Source organism: Leptonotus elevatus, chromosome 21, assembly GCF_054856555.1.
Source record: "Leptonotus elevatus isolate MCC_2025b chromosome 21, RoL_Lele_1.0, whole genome shotgun sequence".
In the NCBI taxonomy this organism is placed as follows: domain Eukaryota; kingdom Metazoa; phylum Chordata; class Actinopteri; order Syngnathiformes; family Syngnathidae; genus Leptonotus; species Leptonotus elevatus.
The window spans coordinates 2875108-2897430 of NC_141259.1; the positions used below are offsets into that span (position 1 = coordinate 2875108).

At 38.7% G+C, this 22323-nt stretch overlaps 3 protein-coding genes across 11 annotated transcripts in view; 2 read left to right on the top strand and 1 right to left on the bottom strand.

The window, feature by feature from the left end:
• The window catches only part of pip4k2aa (phosphatidylinositol-5-phosphate 4-kinase, type II, alpha a), a 32487-nt gene extending 30353 nt beyond the window's left edge, over nt 1–2134 (bottom strand). For 2 of the 5 annotated variants that reach the window (XM_086065655.1, XM_086065654.1), the window contains exon 1: nt 1002–2134. In XM_086065655.1, coding sequence (XP_085921781.1) covers nt 1002–1142 — 141 coding nt within the window. In that variant the 5' untranslated portion in view covers nt 1143–2134. The remainder of the gene's footprint in view (nt 1–1001) is intronic. The other 3 variants (XM_086065653.1, XM_086065652.1, XM_086065656.1) reach the window with 2 other exon arrangements.
• On the top strand, nt 1487–14260 carry LOC147155573 (armadillo repeat-containing protein 3-like). 3 transcript variants are annotated; one of them, XM_086065650.1, is made up of 17 exons: nt 1487–2270; nt 3145–3206; nt 3277–3394; nt 3470–3595; nt 6107–6175; nt 6269–6441; nt 6546–6740; nt 7065–7287; nt 7468–7620; nt 7684–7792; nt 8219–8468; nt 10275–10411; nt 10664–10832; nt 10911–11002; nt 11133–11297; nt 11465–11627; nt 11744–14260. In XM_086065650.1, the coding sequence occupies exons 2-17, from the start codon at nt 3153–3155 to the stop codon at nt 11948–11950; spliced, it is 2403 nt and encodes an 800-aa protein (XP_085921776.1). In that variant the 5' UTR covers nt 1487–2270; nt 3145–3152; the 3' UTR covers nt 11951–14260. The 3 variants fall into 3 exon arrangements, with proteins under 3 accessions (XP_085921776.1, XP_085921775.1, XP_085921777.1); XM_086065649.1 differs by having other exon boundaries at nt 1487–1950; nt 11744–14259; XM_086065651.1 differs by lacking the exon at nt 6107–6175 and having other exon boundaries at nt 1487–1950; nt 11744–14259.
• A 322-nt stretch (nt 14261–14582) lies between these two features.
• Nucleotides 14583–21993, top strand: LOC147155574 (armadillo repeat-containing protein 3-like). Of its 3 annotated transcripts, none has more exons than XM_086066216.1 (17): nt 14583–14709; nt 15019–15131; nt 15216–15339; nt 15460–15582; nt 15762–15830; nt 15918–16090; nt 16386–16580; nt 16656–16884; nt 16974–17126; nt 17199–17307; nt 17401–17650; nt 18781–18917; nt 19693–19861; nt 19959–20053; nt 20125–20280; nt 20966–21128; nt 21250–21993. In XM_086066216.1, the coding sequence occupies exons 1-17, from the start codon at nt 14586–14588 to the stop codon at nt 21454–21456; spliced, it is 2589 nt and encodes an 862-aa protein (XP_085922342.1). In that variant the 5' UTR covers nt 14583–14585; the 3' UTR covers nt 21457–21993. The 3 variants fall into 3 exon arrangements, with proteins under 3 accessions (XP_085922342.1, XP_085922344.1, XP_085922343.1); XM_086066217.1 differs by having other exon boundaries at nt 14616–14709; nt 15003–15131; XM_086066218.1 differs by lacking the exon at nt 21250–21993 and having other exon boundaries at nt 20125–20182; nt 20966–21119.
• Nucleotides 21994–22323: the final 330 nt, after the last annotated feature.

The following is a 22323-nucleotide window of genomic DNA, read 5'->3' on the forward strand; positions in this document are numbered from 1 at the left end:
ACAAATGAAAGTGTGTCAGTTAAATAGAACGTGTCAAGTGATCTACTAAGGACTCAGAGCCCATCTTTCTCATAGTGCAAGCTAACTAACCACTTCACCATGAAACAAAACCAAAGCATGATGGTGATTGTGTCAATCATGATTTCACAATATGGTTGGCAGAAATATACAGTGGATGCAGCCACCGTTCAGTGTTGTTTTTGTATCAAAAATATGTTTTAGGATTGTGGCCAAAATGTTGAATAATAGTTTCATCAATTTCCCCACATGCTTTTAGGAGACCTAAACATATATTTAGCCCAACTCCAAGCATACATCCACATCCATCAGAGGAAAATAAAAGTTTCAGAAATGCCAAGCCAGAACTTAAACCTTATTCTCATTGAAAACATCTGTTGGGTGACCCAAAGAGGACTCAACTTGTCTGACAGATTCTGAGTACTTTTGCAAGAGTGAGTAGGAAACGTCTACCACAAAATGGCTGAATGATGTAATTCAAACAAATGTTTCTCCAACAAAGTATTAGTTACAGTGTACGCCAACTAATGCAATCAATTAACTGTGCATTTTTACATCATCCCTCTCACATAATATTTTTGTTAAGTTGTAAAAGTATGTCACATTTCCCCACCATCTAAATAATCAAGTTTATTTGCATAAAGAAAAAAATATATTCGTTTTGTATTTGCCTTTCAATAGTTATCTTTGCACTAAGAGCAAACCACATGCATTGACCCAATGCAAAAAGGAAGGGGCAGCGATAAGCTCTCTAACATTGGAAGATGCACTGTCTCGTGACATCAAGCGCTGCAGCTTATCCTACATGTGCATAACAGGAAACCACGATTATTAACAGCTCAAAACACGATGCAGGCAATAAAAAGGTATGCCTTATAGGAATTGTGCCATTTTCAACTGTTGAAAACCTGCAGCCATTTATAAACGTCATATGGCGAGGACATAAATATGTATAATTAGTCCTAAAATATGGTCAGACTTACCGAATGGTTGACTCCCCACATAACCACGCTGAGTTGAGGATCGCTGGCACGGAAGAGCTTCACTTTCTGGGCAACGAAGTGCTTTTTTTTTGTCTTGGTTTTGCTAGCAATGGCTGCAGCAATACTGCCCGCCGAAGCCATGGTTTTGCAAGCTGGTTGTGGATATTGCAGTCCGTGGGTTAATCTTCAGAATGGATTCCCTTATCTGGCACAGTGGCCACCACCTCACAACTCAGTGAATAACAGTGGTATTCATTTAGTCAGCTGGCTGGTCAAAATGTCCTAATCCCTTTCTTCATCAAATATCCACCACAGCCTGCCTATAACCATATGGCCCGATCTCAACAAGGACTAATGGGAGTGGGGGATGCAATGTTGAAGCTAATATTGTTGTTCTCCTTCGCCTGGCAGTCCATAAAGTTCCCCAGTCCGCATTATCGAGCACGTCTCTTCCCCCTTTCGGCTCGCTCGTGGAACTCCGCAGTCCTGCGACGACGTGAAGCCTCACTGAGCTGGCATTAGCATAGCAGTAGCATGCTAGTTAGCAACGATATAGGTTCACTTCATAAAGGCGTCAAGCGGAGCAAACTTGACAACACTGCGTAAAATGACATGAGACGTGTTCGCGTTGTCTTGACAAAACTACTACATTAACAATTTTATTATGCCAAAGCAGCCCGCGGGATGCTGTTGACCATAAGCTAACGGTTAGCTCATCCGACCTTCGCTCGCCAGCTAAGTACACCAACGGGCTGCCGAACACCTGCTATCAGTCCGCAAGCTAGCTGGCTAGCGATTAGCATTAGCAACCCGAGGAGCGCGCTGCGGCGAAAACCTTCGTCCGACGCTTTCGTGCTCCGTCCGTGGAGATGCCAAAGCTGTTGTCCTTTAATGTCGCCGCCCCGTTGGAAACGCAATCAAGGCGACGCCTTTAACGTAAAGTCGACAGGTGATCTAAATCCGTGCGCTGCACTCTGGTTAATGTGTGGTGTTGCTGCTGCTGCTGCGGTCAAGTGACAGCTCGACAGAGGGGAGTTGACACTCAGGCAGCCTGGGCTTTGCAGGGGCTGCGTCCTGATTCGCTGCAGACCCCTCTGGCCGCCAGGAGAAGGCTACTTCTCCCTGCATTCCGCTCCAACTACATCTACACGACGTTCAGATTTAGAATGCTCATACCAAATATTGTTAATGTGGTTCTATATATTTTTGTTGCCTATTATAGACCTACCACTTCATTTTGCATTCATTTATAAAACAATGCTAAATCAGGTAAAGTGCATAATTGTCAATACGTTAAAACACACACAGGTCAATTACGTTCAAGTCTTGGCCCTCGTACATTGAAGCTACGGAATATTCTCATCATTTAGTAATTTTTTTTGAAGCAGAGTGTTGTAATGTAGCGAACATAGACCCTCTAGTGGTCTAAACGATTGACTACAACATAGTAGACAGATTTATACAACGGAAATATGGGCTCGTCCATAAATGCGCTTAAGCGTTAAATGTGTCAAATATATTTTCTAGGAAGAAAAAAAATCAAGTCATTCACATTTTTGTTCCAAACGTATCATTATTATCAAATTATTACATATATACTATTCATATATTTTAATTAACGAATACAAAAACGGCTAAATCAACACAATTACAAGATTCCCGAGAGTGTAATGTAATGCAGGATTTAAGAACGGAGTGTTCAGAATGGGCCACACCTGCTCTAAACTATATCAAGTTTTTCTCTTAACAAAACATTGTATAAAATAAATCTGCCGCATTGGTGTATAAACACATAATGCTTTTCACATTCTACAATAAAACAATCATGCGCATAATAAAGACACATTTTATTTTGCGTGTAAATATTAATGCATTTAATCATTTAGAAAAGCGAATAATCACTGTACAAATTACCTTTTATTTTGTGTCGTCAAGCTTGCTAACTTTTCTCACCTTACAGCAAGGTTGCCCCGGTAACCAACAGTTACGTCACACTAACTTTGTTGTCATAGTCGTGTTTCGACTACGTCCTCGACGTGGACACTTAAAGCAAGGGGGCAGTTTGAAACCATTTATTTAGAATTCAAACGTGTGAATGTACTTTAAGAAGTATGAAATTACTTAAGCTTATATGCCTTTGCAGGTGACAGAATGGGGAGGAGAGATAAGAAAAGCGAGACGACAAGTTGCGAGTCTTTAAACAAGGTGAGTCACATCTACTTTTTTGTTGTTGCCGCATTGGAGTTGTGTCTGACTACCTTCCTGTCATCCACAGATCGAAGCACGTCAAGTTACATTCAAAACACCCGCAACTGCAGTAATTCTACTAAGATCTCCCGAAGAGGAGATTTTAATTAAAGCATGTGAAGCAATCTACACCTTTGCGGAGGAAGGTGAGGGGAAATTAAATTGTCTGTCCGTCCGTCCTTCCGTCTAATCTTTTGTGCCATGTGTCTCCCCGCTATTAGGAGATTTCAACAAAGCTTATCTGACGGAGCAAGGGGCCTTGGGTCCTCTCAGTCAGCTCATCAATCACACTAACATCAAGATCAGACGCAATGCCATCATTGGAATAGGCGTCATGTCTACCAACAGTAGGCCTACGTCATACATGTTTATGTGGTTTAAATTAGTTAAAGCTTACACACTGCACTTGGTTTTCACGCTAACTAAAGCGGGGTAAACGGCGTAGAGACGAGGCAGCTGGTGGAAAGCTTGCCCATATTTGGGACTGATTGCTAAGCAACCGAAAAACGAGTTGCTTGGTGCCCTTTCGCACTGGTTTGTGCATAAATAAGTAAACTTTTTCTTTTTTTTTTTAAATCGGCCGCAGCTAGCAATATGTAGGCCTATTTGACTAGCTGTTACTATGGGAAACCCTATTTTTTTGGCTTTATTTAAAATAAGGATAAGTAGATGTGATACAAGTGAAGCATGTGTAATTATGTTAAATGTGCGGGTGTGTGTGTGCATATGTGCGTGCATGTGAGTGTGTACTCATTAATTCACCTAAAACCTATTAAAAATCCCATACCATTCACCTAAAATACTTCAGAATCCAGCTAGAGTCGTGAAGTTGTCAGGAGACCCGAGGAAGGATCAAAGAAAAGAAAGAAAAGTTTCCACCACTTTCAACCAATCTTGCCAAGTCACTGTACACCCCCCCCCCACACACACACCAATGAGAAATAACCTAATATTTTCTGTAAAAAAAAATCGATTTCTCATCTGATTACCGCAAAAGCAAATAATAAATTAAGATTAAGGACCCCCCCCCCCCACACACACACACACACATCTTGATGAATGTGAAATGAAAAACAAACTTAATGTAATAATTATGTCTCTCTTTCCCAGCAAGGAGGAGTAGCATTACTGTAGATTGTTACATCATTTCAAAGTGTTGCCTTCTGGTCTTCCTTTGATGCTCCCTAACTATGGTTCGAATTAATAATACCTAGGCCAGTAAAATGCTCCTGGGACATGGTTTATTTCAAGTATTTATTTATTTTTAACTTAAGCTTTCAGCCGAAAAAACAGAAAGCGTGACAACAACTGTAAGACCAATCTAGAGGACGACTCCACAAGGGGGCACAATTTTTTCCATATGAACGGCAATAATTAACATTGTACTTATACTGTATTTTAGATTTGACTTTTGTCTCTACTGCTATTTCGAAGAGTGTCCCTCCTAGCTTGCAGACTTAGTGTACAAGGTGTAGGAGTGGAATAATAAACAAAATTTGTTGGCTTTAGTTACTATATTTGCCATTAGGGAGACTGGGCTAGTTGTATCTCTTTTTATACTTTTATATATTTCTTGGAAGCAATACATCATATATAAACAAAATCTATACCAGATGAAACACCAAAGTCTTGGGTATATTTTTGTGTGTGCAGATTTATAAGCCATCAAATAGAGGGAGTGAACATGTGACATGTTGCCCCACCAATGGTTAAGTTGTCACACTATATGGGCTAAAATGTCACATAGGATTTTGCAACTACTAAAATAAGGACAACATTATCCTTGTTCTCCTGTTTTTGTATGTTTGTTTGTTTTTACAGCCAGATAAATTGTTTATAATTGATCTTGAAAATTTACCATAGTCATTGAGCAAGCTTTAACATAAAATATATATCAAATATATTCAAAGCCCTTAGGAACTGCTGGCATATAGGTCATAGCTCTCAGCCTCAAATGCCTGTTTTGCTTCCTTTTAACTGAAAATCTGAGAATAAATTGAATTTAAAAAAATAAAGCATTTTGGTTAATGGAAGGATGGTTTATCAAGAAACTTAAACCAGTGACATGTGGGCATACTGTAGTTCCAACAAATAGAAAATACATTTTTAAATGATGAAACAAAACTTGGCAAACTAATTTCCTCACTCTTTAAACTCATTATCTGAAGAAAAATCTGGCATATGTAAAGAGTTGCCAGAGGTGCATTTTTCATTGGCCCATTCTTTGCACATGTGACAACAAACCCAAAAATGACTGAGAAAAGTTGCCCAAAACTACAAAACTACCATGTTGGCTAACACTTGCTCTAGTTTAAAGTTAGCTTAAAACAGCAGTGACTGAGGCATGACAAGATGCCTCAATCGCCCCTCTAACGAGTCCACATGATTTGCTGCTAGAATTTGTCTATGTACGACGCCTGTTTCAAAATATATGAAGTTGAATTTTTTTACTTTGGGTTGTGCAAAACATAACTGGCACTCATGTCAGCTCACAATGTGCTATTCTCTTCTCAGAGAATACACAACCCCTGACAATTTATACAAAGATGACTAGTATTCCACTTTTTCGTTGCGCCCTCTGGTGGAGAAGAAAATTGCAATGTGACAACTTAACCGTGATACAACTAGTCCTGGTCTCCCTACACAGTGAACTACCATTTCACCTAAGCATTTTTTTTTTACATTCGGCCCTCTGCGCCTGCACGTATTGTGCATGCCAGAGACCACCACTAACTAGCCAGAGTTTGGGACACTGGGGTAGCGGATTCATCATTTTTTTCTGAATTGTCTCTGTGCTACTTTCTGTGCTAAGTGCAGTGTGAAAAGGCCTTTAATTTCAGTTGTTGTGTCACTTAAAGTTATGGCCAGGATTGCACTGCAAAACATTGATGTTATTCCTTCAATCGTTGACAAACTATCATTTGATGGTAAGTTCTGGTAATGCTCAAATCAAAAATCTATATTTCCTCACTTATATGATTTTTTAAATTTTACTATGTTATGTTTTACCTGTCAATCAGACCCTGTTATCCAAGAATTTGGGACCCTGTTTCTGTCTTCTCTGTCCACGGAGTCCTGCTGTAAGGCGCAGATCATTGACAACAAGGGTTTGCCACTATTAACGAACCTCCTCTTAAGTGCTGACCCAGATGTTCAGAAGAACTCTCTGGATACCATCCACAACTTGGTTCAGGTGATTCAAATCAAAACAAAATGAATCATGGATTGTATCTTAAAACCCCCCAGCATGAATTAGACAACTGATTTAAATATTGTATTGCTCTTATGTCTATGAAGGACACCCACATTTGCCCGGCTGTCATCGAGTTAAATGCGATACATCACCTACTCGCTCTCCTGAAGTCAGCCTTCAATGTCATTCAGCTATTGACTTTAAAAACGCTGCAGGCAATCGCTGCTTGTGAAGAGTCACAAAGCACCTTCAGGGAGGAACGGGTGTTTGATGAGCTCATCGAGATCCTCAATAATAAGGTTGGTGAGTGTATAATATTTGTGTAGTGTGTGTGAAATAGAGCAAACAAAATTTCCCAGTCATGACCTTTTTGAAAAATTTCTGACAGTTAAAACAGAACAGGTTGGATTGTCACACACTAAAAACTATTGTTGAAAATCGATCCAGAAGAGTAAAACCAGCTAGAGTGGTGAAAGGACAAAATTTATTGGTAATGTTGCCATAACTTCTGGAGGTCTAAAGACCTGGTGTCCCAATTCTTTTGTGCATTTAATTTTGTCTTAAATCAGCACTTGATTTTGGGATGGATGCAAACAATTGAGTATTTCTTCTACATCTCGCAGGATTTAGTTGACCTACATGTTGAGTCCTTCCTGGTTCTTGCCAATTGTATGAATGACTTCAAGAGTTTCCGGGTGATACAGAACGGAGGAGGCCTTGCTATGATGATAGAGCTTCTCCTCAACTACAAATGGTCTGAAAGCCAGGCAGCTGCTTTGCTGAAAAACGGCAATGTAGAAATCCAGGCCATTGTTGTTAAGTGCATCGCGAGTGCTACTCAGAACCGTAAGAACACAATACTGTTCAAGTTTGAAACCACGTGTGTAACTCATTCACTGCCAAAATTTCATTTTAACTGGGCTGGCAGTAAAATTAGTTAAAAAGATGAACTGTAGGCCTACTTCTGTGCACTGTGTGTTGGAGTTCCGCATGTTTGTGTTTTAATGTATCACTGTATGTGTACAGCTGCCATTCACCCATTTCTGCATGAGCAGAGGATTGAGAAGATTCTGGTAGATCTTCTGTCTTTGGGCAGTGATAGTGTAAAAGCATATAGTTGCCAAGCCTTTGCCTTCTTGAGCGTCTTCCTGCCCAGCAAAGACCTCTTCAGAGATTTAGGTATTTACACCAAATTGACCACTGACATCTCAAGTACACATTTGACTAATTTCTTTGGTTCAGGTGGCATACCTGTTGTGGTTCGGTTACTGAAGAGCAAGTGCCCAGTGACCGTAGAGCATGCTACCCAGGGCCTCGCCAACCTCACATCTGGAGACCAGTTCAATGCTATGTAAGAGCTAGACAAGATGACTACCCCCACTCTATTCCTTCATAGTATTTACACATCAATTAAAATCCAATTCTATGAATATGACCAGTAGTCGTGATAATGTAGTCTTTATTTACTCGATGAAGTGAGACAAAATTAAGTATTAATTTGCCCTATACTGTATTTACAAATAGCAATGCTTGTAGATCACTTAACTTGTGGTTGATCAAATAATTTCACAGGTCTGTAATTGAACAAATTGTTTACTTTGCAAAGACCACTGATTAAAGATATTTGTCACATTGTGCACACATTTTTTTCTTGCTGCTTGGTTTATTAGCTTCCTCCAAATTCATTTCATTTAGGCAGTCTCACAAAATACGAGCATAAGGATGAACATTATGTGCATTAATCAGAGTTTTCCTTATATTGCTATGGCACCACCAGGGAAGTATTTAATGCGGGAGGACCCGAGGCGCTTGTGCAGAGGCTAGAAGACACGTGTCCTAAAGTGTTGGCAAATTCTATAACATTACTCGGCAGGATGGCAGGACAGGAAGCCATCCGGTGTGAAGTGATATCACAGGGAGTCATGCCAGCACTGGTGGAGCCGTTGAAATCGGAAGACACACAGGTCCTGATCAGTGCCTTGCTCTGCATCTGCGAACTGGCATTTGAGGAAGAGGCCAGAACACAAGTTAGTTGAATGAGACACAATGCAAGTACAGGCATGCAATATTACACTACAAACAAGAGATAACAAGAGACAATAATAGCAGTGTCAAACATCTACGCATGGTCTTGAATTACATGTACGCTGCTTCGTACTATGTGGTGTTCCTAATATTTAGGTCAGCATTTTTAACCCCTTCGAACCCATAGATCAGGGGTGGCCAAGTCCGGTCCCCGAGAGACACTATCCAGCCTGTTTTCCATGTCTCCCTCCTTCAGCACAGCTGAATCTAATGATCAGCTCATCAGCAAGCTTTGCAGAAGCCCGATAACGATCCTGATCATGAATCAGGTTTTTTAGTGGAGAGAATTATGGAAAACAGGCTGGATAGTGGCTCTCGAGGACCGAACTTGGGCACCCCTGCAATAAATGATTACAGTGGACATGGCATATTTGCGTGTCTAAACCAATAAAAATGCATAATTTGAATGATGCAACACTACTGGTTCATGTTTGGATTCTTGCTAACCAATCATAATTGCAAGTTGATTTGCATGATGTTCATGTTAAAAATGCTACATATAAGTTTGGTAAGTTTACGACACGTTACATCCATACTATCCTGGCGTCTGCTATGGGGTAGATGCCACGGACTTCCGACTTCCGTAAGTCACACACCGACGCTGTTTCCGGGTTACTGTTGCGACATATAGGCCGTGTCCCAATATTCGCACTGCCACCCTTTGTGTCCCTCAATTGTGCGTTCCTGTTGATTGGTGTGAGTGTGTAGGGTGCCTCAGTTCTCCAAAGCACTCTGAGACGCACTCGGAGAACTGAGACACCCTACACACTCGCACCCATTAACGGGAACGCGCATTTGAGGGGCACAAAGGTGGCAATTCGAGTATTGGACATGGCCTATTACGTCACAACAATAACAGAAAATAGCGTAGGTGTGTGACTTAGAAGTCGGAAGTCCCGCCTCCTCCGTGGCATATACTCAATAACAAATAAAAACATGATATAACCCCCCCAATTTTCCCCCCATGTTCTTATGAGGGAAAAATAGTCAAAATCAGTTAAAAAAATAAATACAATTTGCCCAGCAGAAGAAATGCGGGTCTGAACAGGCCACTTTCTGATATTGATAAAAACTACTGGATTTTGCAGCTTAACTCATATTCCACTAACACAATATTAACCAAAATACTGTATTTAGACTATTGGGGCTGCATAGAACATATTATTGTCAAACCCCCCCCCCCCCCCCATTTCTTCCCCGTTAAGAAAACATGCATACATAATACAAAAATAAAAATTGGCCCTAACCAGGGGGATTATTTTGGCAAATACAAGACTAGACATAAAATGGGAATACCAGATATTTATTAAACTTTAAAATATTGCTCAATTTCCCCATCAATACCTCAAAATGGGCTGCCAGAGCTACACTTTAACTCATATTCTTCAAAAGCAATATTAAACATAACACCACGTTTAGTCTAGCGAGGATGCATAGAACGTATTACAGTTACTGTAAAAAAAATTAATGAATGGGTTGACTTCCTCTTTAAATTGTAATAAAATGCTGGCTGTGCCAAACATCTTATGCATGAATTATGTAATTTCCCCTGGGTCATTGGGACCTATAATGCAACCCATTGCACCTTGTCAAAATGTGACAAATGTAATGATGCAAATGAATAGGATTGTTTCTGAAAACACAACGATTATGGCTTTATGGGCAACAGCATTTACAATAATTAATAATTGGTGCTTTAATATGGCAATAAAATAAGGAACCTAATTTTAAAATGTCTTTCAACATAGCTGCGAGAAGCTGATGGTCTTGAACCATTGGTCAGTTTGCTGCGTTCCAGTCACATGGAGGTGTTGCGCTGCACATGTATGGCAATCAGTGTTTGTGCAAAGGATGAGCCCACTGCTATGGAGATGTGTAAATTTGGGTGAGACGCTGATTTACAGTGACACAATATACATTACCTTTGTGTTTTTATTTAACAGAGAAAATTTGTTGTTTTCTTAGGATGAATAATTTTGAAGAATATTCACTATCAAATAATAATAGGAGTCATTTAGTTAAGACTGACAGCATTTGGTATTGTTTTGACAATTTAGAACTGACAGTAGAGGGCAGTGTAGCACAGTCTTGTGAGTATGTCAATGATTCAATGTAAGGTCATCTTTGTGTGTTTCAGAGCCTTGGAAATCCTTCAAGAAATCTCCCAGTCATTAAATCGTAGAAGCAAGTTCACTGAGTTTGCCTTGATCTGTCTGCTCAGATACAACGTGTCTCTCAAATATGGTCTGCTCGGGTATTTGGCCATGACTGATGTCATCACGTACAACTTCTATGATGGTGGGAAGGTGTGTGCATTAGACTTAATTATTATTATTATTATTTTATCTTGCTGATGATATCAAACACAATAATGTCTCTATCAGGTTGGTTTTTGTCAGAAGGTTTTGACCTTAGAGGAACTATGCATGGAACCAGTAAACCAACTACGGCCTGTCATTGTTGTCAACGCAATCGAGTATGAGACCCAATTCACAATCACTCATCTTTGTCTATAATAAGCTATTACACAGTCCAGTCCAGTTTGTCTCAAAATTTGGAAATATGTGGTACCAAACTGTTCTGTGATTTACTTTCTTATGACTTAGGATGAGTGATGAAGTGCAGCAGAAAGATGAGGCCCAGTCAGAGTCTAGTCAAGAAAGAAATCGTAAAGTGCTGGATGACATTGCATTACCGCTTCTAGTTAAAGAGGTGAAAGAGTCCATTGAGCCTTTGAATGAAGAACAGGAACAGTATGTTGCTTTGGCCAGGTGACTATTTCCACTGGCAAATGACCAACAAGGAGACATTTCACCTGTGTGTGTGTGTGTGGGTGCGATGTACAGATATTAGTACACAGTCAACACAATGCAGGGATTTAACAAACAAATATTTCATTAATGTTAATGCAATTTGTGGTCATTTCTTGCGGTGTCAGGTTTGTCGCAGAAGTCATGGGCGGAGCCATTGAAAAGGAAGAGCTGGAGACATTTGCATGGGTGCAGCACCTGGATGAACTCAGGTGTAAACTGCAGTGTAACATAATCCCTATTGGCATGATCAGTAAAGGATTTCATTGCCACAGGGCACTTCTTTTCAAGGTACTTCCACTTACCACTTACTTTTCAAAATCATCTAATTCATGCCTGTTGCCTCACCACACTCATCCAAAGTCATCTTTGTAATTATTAACACATTATTGTCCTTTTTCATGCAGTACTTGGCTGATGGCATTGGCCTGAGGTGTACTCTGGTTAGAGGTGACTACAACCGAGCATGGAATGAAGTAGTCCTCTACAAGGCAGATTCCTGTAGCAATGAAAACTTATCACAGCCATGTTGCTACATTGTGGACCTCATGCACCAGCCTGGAACCTTCCTGGAGGCTGACAGCACTGCTGCTATTGAATATGAAAGCTTATAGGAATTGTAGCTAGCCAGATTCATATACTAATTGTCTTCGGTATTTGTATAGTACGGTGTAACGATAATAGCGTCATGCGAAACATCAAGATGTGTTGTTGTGCTGCCAACTAAAACACACATATCCTCCACAATCCTTAATTAATCGAGCAATATCATATTGATTGGGTGACATCGGTTTGAAAATAAAGGGGCCTTTATGGAGTATGATATAATTTTAAAATACTTTTATTACACAGTGGTTAACTTCAACAGTAATGCTGCCTTTAGAGTTTTAATAAAGGATTTATGATAATTAGGGGACCGTTTGATGGTCTGGATCAGTATTGGGCTGACTTAAAGTGGAAGTCAACCCCCAAAAATATTCTTTACTATATGTTCTATGTGCCTTCACTAGCCTAAACATGGTATTCTGGTTACTATTATATTTGTAAAATATGAATTGCGCATCAAAATCCACCTGTTTTCATCCTTCCAAAACAGTGGCCATATTGCTACTTGCTACTTGAAAATGACAGCACATTTGCTCAGGGGCTTAGGTAGCAACCAATCACGGCTCAACTCTGAATTTGGTCATGTGACGTTCACAAGCTGAGCCGAGATTTGTCAATCCCTGGGCAACTGTGATGTCATTTTCACACAAGTGGCAAAATGTCCACTTCCCGAGATGGATAAAAAAGGTAGATTTTGTTGCCCAATTAATATTCAACAAGCATAATATTGTTTAGAATGCCATGCTTAGACTAGTGGGGGTTGCAGAACATATTGTAAAGAAAATTGGGGTTGACTTACCCCTTAATTTTGGGGGATCCATGATCGGCCGATCCCTTAAAATAAAACTGATCTTGTCCACCGATATCATCTCCCTTCTCAGAGGTCTGAAACGACTGTCCTTGTCTGATGAGATGACTAAGGCTTTTAATTTATTTAATTTGAGAGAAGTTATTCATGTGCAGTTTAAACAAACAATTTTCATGGTTTCACAAGCATTGTTTAATGTTTTACAATAACAATTAAAACAAATATTGGAATGGAAGGTGTATGCTGCTTATTATGAAAACAATCAGTATTGGCAAAAATGTGTTATCGGTGGAAACCATTATTCACTTAACATTACTGTCGGGTGCAATCCTATCCCCCAAAAGGCATGTTTGTTCAACCGTTAACATTGCATCGTCAAAGAGAGCAAGCCATTTCCAACACTTTAGAATTTATTCAAGAAAAAACACGTGTGGATTGTATATATACTGTACTACAGTATATCAATAATATAAATTTGTGAAAAAAATACATCTACCAAATTGTGATAGCATTTGTTTTGGAATTCAATAGTGGAAGCCAAACTCATGGAAGGGCTTGTGTACAGTATTCTATTGTATAACAAAACTTACTGTAATGCCAAAATGAGAAGATATTCCTCCATTTAATTGGAATGTTTTTGGTACAAACTGCAATTGTAAAAATAAAATATTTCAAAAACAAAGTTGTGCGTATTTAACACAAATATTTTCGTGAAATATTTTGCATAAACAAAGGAAGCAATTGATATAGACACATACTTATTTTCCCAAAAACATACATTCCATTTTAAATGTTTTAAGTGTCCCAAAGACGTCTTTATACGTTTTAAAATGTGTTTTTTTTTTTTTTAAATGCTAGAGCACTGTTTCTTAGCTCCAGTCCTCCAGTACCCATATCCAGCGTGTTTTCCATCTCTCCCCAGCCAACACACATGAGGATCGTTATCAGGCTTTGTGCAGAGCTTGCTGATTAGCTAATCATTTGAAACACCTGTGTCGCTTGTGGGAGACATTGAAAACAGGCTGGGTAGGGGTACTCGAGGACCGTGGTTGAGAACCACTGCAAGAGCATACAGAAGGATTTGATGCAGCCTCTCAAATGCAAAGAACGGTTGAAGAAATGGTAGTTATTACACAAACAGCCAGCAGGTAGCAGCAGAGCAAAGGAGATGAACCAGAGCTATGTTGAAAACCCCCCACTCATGTACTCACAATCATACATAGATTTGTGAATGATGATGAAACTTAGCTATATTCTAATGTTAATTGAAGCACAACTGAAACAGATAGAAATATACTTTTTTCTTGATGAAAGAAGAGACTTTAATCTTTGTTTTGGTAGGTTCCATGTTTTTTGCAAGAGAACACAATATTCTGTGGGTCTTGCAACATCAGTCAAAATCCAGTAAAACAGCAGGGAGTGAAGGGGATTGCTTAAGTGAAAATAGCTGGGAGTGAATGAGTTAAGAATTATTATTTTTGTCCTGTTACAAGATCTGTATCAAAACTGTATTAAACTGTAGTAAACTTATAAGACTCAATTTACTGTACTGTTTTGGCACTTTCAGACATGTAGTCATTATTATTATTATTATTATTATTACTTTTATTAATATTATTGTTATTATTATTGTTATTATTATTATTGTTGTTGTTGTTGTTGTTGTAGACACCAGATGGTGTAATAAAATCGCTATATAAAAAGCAGTTCATTTACCATTTATTATTATTTTTAAATTATTATTTTTTAGTTATTAAAATGTTTTAGTTATTGATGCTTTTCGGTCCTTTACTTTGTTGACGGTCCCTGCTGTAGCCGGTTGCCCGGAGAAACCAATGTTAGGTTTATTTTTCAGGCCGCAGGTCCAGGAATATCTTGTAATCTGTGTTAAGGATTTCAGCAATTTAAAAACTGCCCTTATTATTATTTTGCTACTTAGAACACGGAATCAAATTGGGGGTAAGTTCAAATAAACGTACAAATCACGTTTAATTTTTTGATCTGAGGTCATTAGAAAGGTTGTCTCAGTTACGTGATGACGTCACATTCGTCATGTTTACTGTAGTCATACTTTAGCAACGTCGCCGTTGATTACTCTTAATTGGCAAAATAATGTCGTCATCGTGTGGTTCATTATTTGCCGAAGCTTGGAAAACTTCACTGTCGTGTTGCGCAAGCTCAGTTTTTAATTCCTCTTTTGTCGTAGATGTTTATATATGCAAAAACACTAAAATGCCCCCAAACTCTATTAGTTTTGTGTACTCACAGGCTCGAAATATATTAATGAGGTGGTACATAACTGCTGTACAACGACCTTCGCAATGGACAAGAAAGATAAGAAAGAAAAAAAGTCAAAGTGTTCAACACCCTGCAAGGACGTGGTGAGACCCATGTTTGCATCTTCATTGATTAAAAAAGAATACGCATCAAGTTCTGGCATACAATATATCACAATTGTCTTACAGTTTGAACCACTTCGCGTCGACGTCAAAACAAGAACAACAACAACCGCAGTTCTTCTACTGAGCTCCCCAGAAGACGACGTTGTAGTCGTAGCAAGTGAAGCAATCTTCGAATCTGCAGTGGAAGGTGCACAACATGATTTGCAATATACTTGTGAAGGCTTTGCTTTCTGTCACCACTACCGTTACAGGACAGTACAGCACTGGTAATTAATTTTCCTTGTCTTTTGTCTCCCCCTGCTGTCAGATGCTAACAAGGTTCAACTGATGGAACTTGGAGTACTGCAGCCTCTCTGTCTACTCATCACACACGCTAATGAGCTGGTCAGACGAAATGCATTTATGGTTTTGGGCACCATGGCTTCCCACAGTATGTTCACAAATGCACATTTAATTATGACTAGTAGCTTTTCCTTGTTTTGTTTTTGGTGTGTTGACGATTAACAGTTGTCTGGTTATAGAACTCCTATTTTGTGTAATTATTGAAGTAGCCTGTTTATTGGCTTGCTGAATGAATTAACAAGTTTAATTTTGCGTTGTCTCTCAAAGGTGCTGTAGGGAATGCTCTACAACAAATGGATATAATTCCAACGATTATTGAAAAGCTCTCCCTTGATGGTTAGTTTGCTGAAATATTATATATGGTTATTTGTTCTAAATTCACTATGCTTGGTTATCCACACTGTACATTTTTCCTTAAAAAAGATTTGGTTCTTCAAGAGTATGGAACTCTGTGCCTATCCTATCTGTCCCTGGCTCCCATCTGTAAGCTTCAAATCTTTGATAACAAAGGCCTGCCAGTATTAATCAAGCTACTTTCCAGTCCATCACCAGATGTTCAGAAGAACTCTTTGGAGACTATGTACAACTTGGTTGAGGTGAGAACCTATATCTAAGAGTAGACATAAATGCAGTGGAGCTTCCAAAGTTGAATATGTTCCATTCCAGGACAATTTCAATTCAAGCTAATTTTTCCCGGATCAAACTGTCACCATCAACCCAAAACCTTTATTAATGGTATAGGCCGTGTAACAGTAATATTTTAGCATTTGTAAACCGTCAAAGAAGTATACAAATAAGTTAACCACTGTAAGGTGTTTGTAGATGCAGTATTTAAATTGTGCCAACGTCCTTTTCATTTCTTTTTTCCTCTGGTCCACTATGCCAATGAAGAACAGCCAATTCTGTCCACAATTACTTGAGTTGGGTGGCATCCCTTTGATTCTGGAGCTGTTTTTTTCGGACTATGCTATCATTCAGCACTTGGCTTTAAAGATTTTGCTGAATGTCACGGCTGATAAAGAGTCCCACAGCACAATAAGGAAAGATCTGGGACTTGAGAAGCTCATAGATGTAATCAAAAACACGGTTGGTATTTTTTAGAATTTTTTTAAAATATATTATTTTCTTGAAACACTTTGCTCTTAATGCGTTTTCTTTCAGGAGTACAATGACCTCCATGTTGAGGCTTTGCAGGTTCTTGGCAATTGTGTGAGTGATAGTGAAAATTTCCAGCTGATCCAGAGTGGAGGAGGACTAACTGTACTGCTGGAGCTTGTTGTTCCCCCTAAATTGTCAGAAACGGGGAAACATGACCTTATTCCTGTTAAATCCAACAGTAATGAAGTCGAGTCCGGTGCTGCTGAATGCATCTGCAGAGCTGCTCAGAACTGTAAGCATTGAACAATACAGTGATGCAACAAATTACTAGTTAGTATTTATATTGTCTTGTTCTTCATATGTGTGTATTCATGTGTTAAGCTGACAGTCACAGAGTTCTGCACGACTTCAAAGTTGAGGAAATTCTGGTCGAGCTTCTCTCTGGCAACAACGATTGCGTGAAAACATTTGTTTGCCAAACTATGGCCGATATGAGCTCCTACGTATCCAGCAAAGAACTCTTCAGAGATTTAGGTATTTACACAAAAGATGTAACATTAACATTCCTGGTGTTATAAACAGGATTTTTTTATTTTGTAAATTCAGGTAGTTTACCTGCTTTGATATGTCTACTAAGCAGCGAAAACTTGCTTGTGAGAAGGGAAGCAATCCAGGCTCTCACCAACCTTACAGCTGAACACCAGGAAAACACGAAGTAAGAGAGATAATATGACAATTCACAGCTTACATGCTTGTTGACAAAGTTTTCACTGTTGCTTTTTTTTTTTTATCTCCGTGCCATCCTTAGGACAATGTGTGAAGGAGGAGGGCATAAGATTCTTGTGCAGCGTCTGTGTGACAGCTGTCCCAGAATAGTGTCCAATGCTGCAGCCATGCTTTGCAGCATAGCGGATCAGGAAGCCATTCGATGTGACTTGTTATCTGTGGGGGTCGTACGTGCACTGGTGGAACCTTTAAGGTCAACAGACTCACAGGTTCTCATCAATGCTACATTGTGCATCTGTGAACTGGTGCTGGATGCCGATGCCAGGGCACAGGTTAGCGTTTATGTGGATCAGCTAACTTCTGTCAGCATATATACAGTGAACATTCCAAAGTATAAAATGATTGCCTGATACAGCCTTTATTAAGTGGAGAGGGGATTTTAACATTTAACCATTCTTAAGTGTCAATCAAGTTCAAAGAGAAGTTAACCAGTATTTATTTGAGTAGTTTTCTACACGATTTAAATTTATTGAGATGTCTGTTATTATTGATGATCACATACTGTACAGATAAATCAAAACCATGTTAGTACTTAGATGTTTAGTCAAAGTTCTCATGACATTTTTGATGTCTCACATGGTGGCGGTTAACTGTCAAGTTTATTTTGACTTGTGTATAATTACACGATCACGATTTTTCAGCCGATCATCGATCAGCGATAAGTGAATAAAAAAAAGACGATAACCAATCACCGATTTGATAAAAAAATAAATGGAGCAATATATCCATTTAAACAACTTCTATATTTACTCGACAGTCGACCACTTCCATTTGCGGAGAACTGGCGTGGCTCCCGAATAGCGAAAAACTTATGTATAATTGACAGCATGGAAAAACCCCCATTATTTATAAATAATATTGAATACAACATAATGACCTATTTTGTGGAGCCAATCAATTACATAATTGATCGATCGGGCAATCCGATCACCGTTTTTGCATAAATTGCATAATATCGGCTGATCCCGATCCAGCCAGTCAGATTGGTGTAAAGTCTACTTTTGAAGCATCTTTTGTGAACTCCAAACTGACACTTTTGGGGCATTCAACAATCTCTAATCAAATATGTATCAGATTTTGTACTATAGTGTACTTACCAACTAATATTTTCGTACTATTGACTGTAGCACAAAGCAAACAAGCATCTAATATAGTGGTTCTTATATTTTTGTAGAGGCCCCAGAATTGAACCCTGTGGAACACCATACGTTCCGTTATACATATAAATTCATATTTTTCTGACCTCATTCTATTTTTGCTCAACTTAGTTAGTATGAAGGGATTACAATAATAAAGAAATCACACAACGTACCATCACATCATGAATCAATCGACCCCCTGGGGTGTCATCGAACCCAAGTTAAGAACCACTGCTCTAACTTGTAAATCTTTTCCATCATAGCTGCAGAACGCTGGTGGTCTTGAACCTTTGGTCAATTTGCTGCGTTCCACTAACATGGAGGTGTTGCGCTCCACATGCATGGCAATCAGCGTTTGTGCAAAAGATGAGTCCACGTCTGTGGAGATGTGCACATTTGGGTGAGATGCTCAAACAACGCCTACCTTGCCGTTGGTGGGGACTTAGCCGACCTAATCCACCTCTTAACACCACCACTATTGCCTTGTAATTACAGAAACTGTCTGGAGCAGTTCAGACTGAATATTTATTTGAGAACATGACAAAAACATAAAAATATTCACAGATTGCTACAGATGTGTTTTGCCAAATGATCAGGATGGAAAAATGCTGTTGTCATCAAAGGCCAGTTTGCTGGCCTTGGAGGAGGAATTTGACAACTGACTGTTTAAAAAAACACACACTTATAGTTTAGGTTGTATCAGCCAGCGCGACTGATTCTGAAGCTCCTGGGCAGATTAGAATGAGATGGCAACATAGAGAGGCTGAAACCCAATTGGACAGAATTCCAAGATCCACATTTAGTACTTGGAACATTACTTGAAGCAGTGCAGCCAAGGAATGCTACTGTTGTAAATAACTGTAAAATCCCATTAATAATCCCCCCCCTGCTTTTTTAGGGTGATTTTGCGGGTGCACATTATTCACAGATTTTACGGTAATACATATTTTATGGAACAAATAAAAGATCTTAGGTTGTGAATGTAGGTCAGTCTTTCTGACAATGTTTAGGTCAGCAGAGAAGGCCTTGGCTGGCCACCAGTATACTTGGGTGATTGACAAACAAAGTGATTTCTCATATTAAAAAAAAAGAAATTCAGCCCTGCTCATGTGTGTTAAATTGAGACATTAGGAATCAAAGCGCCTATATCAACCATCCATGTTTTTATGTTTTAGTGCCCTGGAAATGCTTAATGAAATGAACCAAGCAGAAAATAGTAACAGCAAGTTCAGCGAGCCTGCCTTCAACAGTCTATTGGAATCCAGCCTGTCTCTCAAATATGGCTTGACAGATCATTTGGCCTCAACCGACATTATCACTGATGGCTTCTATGATGCTGGGAAGGTGTGTGCCCTGGTTATGTTTATTCTATGACTTTTACAGTTGGTAAACTAAAAAAAAAAGTAGTCACAATGTGATACTTAATACCCGTATCTTTCAGTTGTGTTTTGATCAGAAAGTTTTGACATTACTGGAACTTTTCATGGAGCCAATGAATGAAAGCCTGCCCATCGTCGTTGCCAATGCAGCAATCGAGTATGTATGCTCTTCTCTATTATGTTATATGTGGGACCTTTCAAAACTGAGTTGCTACATGTTCACTTCAGGGTGTATCTACATACGAAGAGTTCGGAGGATGGACAACAAACCGAGAGATATTGGAAGGTGATGAATGATACAGCTTTGAGGTTTTTAGTTAAAGAGGTGAAAGAATCCATCTCCCTTTTGAATGATGAAGAGGAACAATATGTCGCCTTGGCCAGGTAACTATTTAGTCTAGTGGTTCTTGTTTGAGGTACTGAACCCCACCAGTTTCCTTTATGCACATTCACCCAAACCTTCTTTATTGAAAAATAAATTATGATTTGTTTTTTTTTCAAATTCAAGACATAGGTATAGGCAGTGTTGGCAAAGTTTGTTTTCTATGTGAACGTGTTCAAAGTTCAGCTCACAAATTTTAAAATTAACTAGTTCAGTTTTTGATTTTGAACTAAGTTCATTGGTTCAAAAATGAACGAGTTCATACAGAAGCGTATTGCATTCACTTGGAAAAAACAAAACTAAACAAAACTTTTTCTGGCAAATTTTTTAATTTTTTATTTATTTTATGTTTTTCTGTCATTAAAAAATATTCAGAAAAACAGGAAAAAATATTCAGAAAATGGAGAAAAAGTATTTTAAAAAACATAACAAAATTACTCCCAAAACAGAAGCTGGTGCTCAGTTTTTCCCTCCTGTTTTTTATGCCAGAAAAATATATGCAGTAAAATAGAAAAAAAATATTCAGAAAAACAGAAAATAATAATAATGCACAAAAAATAAAGTTCCCCCCAAAATTAGTGCGAAAAACAGGAGTTTTTTTTAATTTTCAAGTGAATTCAATACGCTTCCGTAGGTCAGTGCAATATTCATTAATGCAATGTTTTCAATCCGTGGGATGTCAAACAGGCACGTAAGCAACGTCATGGGTGGAGCAATTGAGAAAGAAGATTTGCACACTTTTGGATGGCTTCTGCACATCTGCCTGCTCAAATGTAAAATGCAGTGTAATGTGATCCCTATTGGCATGGTCAGCAAGGGATTCTACTGTCACAGGGCTCTTCTTTTCAAGGTTAAACACTCCTCTGCATTTACCTCATATCCTGTTTCTAATTCTTCTAAAGACATTTACACGTGTCCCTTTTATACAGTAAATTCTTCTAAACACATTTACACGTGTCCCTTTTATACAGTACTTGTCTGATAGCATTGGCCTGAGTTGTACTCTGGTGAGAGGTGACTACAATCGAGCTTGGAATGAAGTACTACTCTGCAAGGGAGATACTTCCAGCAGTGAACAATCTGCAAAGCCATGTCGCTATATTGTGGACCTCATGCACCAGCCTGGAACCTTCTTTAGAGTGCAAACACCTGCTGCACATCAATATCACAGTATATAGCGTGTACTGCAGTAGCCAGATTTTGTTGTTGTTGCTTTTACTGGAACTGCAATAAGCCCAATGTGTGCTATATATTTATATATAAGCCTGTGCATGACAAGATCTATAGAATACACAGAATTAATACTCATTAATAATAAGTTATGATTGATAATTATCTATCTAGCTTCTAATATAAGATGCAGTGAGTGACCAATCCTTTTTTTAAATTTATTTCAGATAGGTAGATTTCTGTGTGACCAGGAAACGGCTTCTTTTCTTTTTTTTCTAAAGAGCTCAGTATTGTTCATTCGGTAATGTCATCATCATTGCTCTTTTTTATTTATTTTTTTATTTTTTATTTTTTATTTTTTTATATATATTTTTATTTTTTATGTGGTGCGTGCGTGCGTGTGTGTATTTGTTAGCTCACCAAAAACCTATTAGAAAAAAATCCCATACCGTTCACCTCAAGAGACCGAAGGAAACGGCATTTTTAATAAATCATTGTGTAATCTTTCTTTGTAGATAAACACCCTCAAATCAGGTGTTGTGACATCTGGGCCAAGGTTAGTTACACAATAAACTGTCAAATAAAATACTGCCTGCAGTACATATTTGTGCAACAATTTTGAGTATATAAAATTGTGTATTTTGAGACTGGGAGGCAGATCATCATCAGCACTTAATCGACTGCTGGATTCAAAATACCAGGGAGAAAAAGTGAATTAAAAGCATGAAAAAGCAAATACGTTTGAGTCCAAAATTAGGAAGATAGTAATAACTATTACATATATGAATACCATCTTTTGGCAGAAAACGAGCCATGTTACTACAGAAGCTATAAATATAACTTTTGTCACTTATCCACCAGATCCATAAATCTTG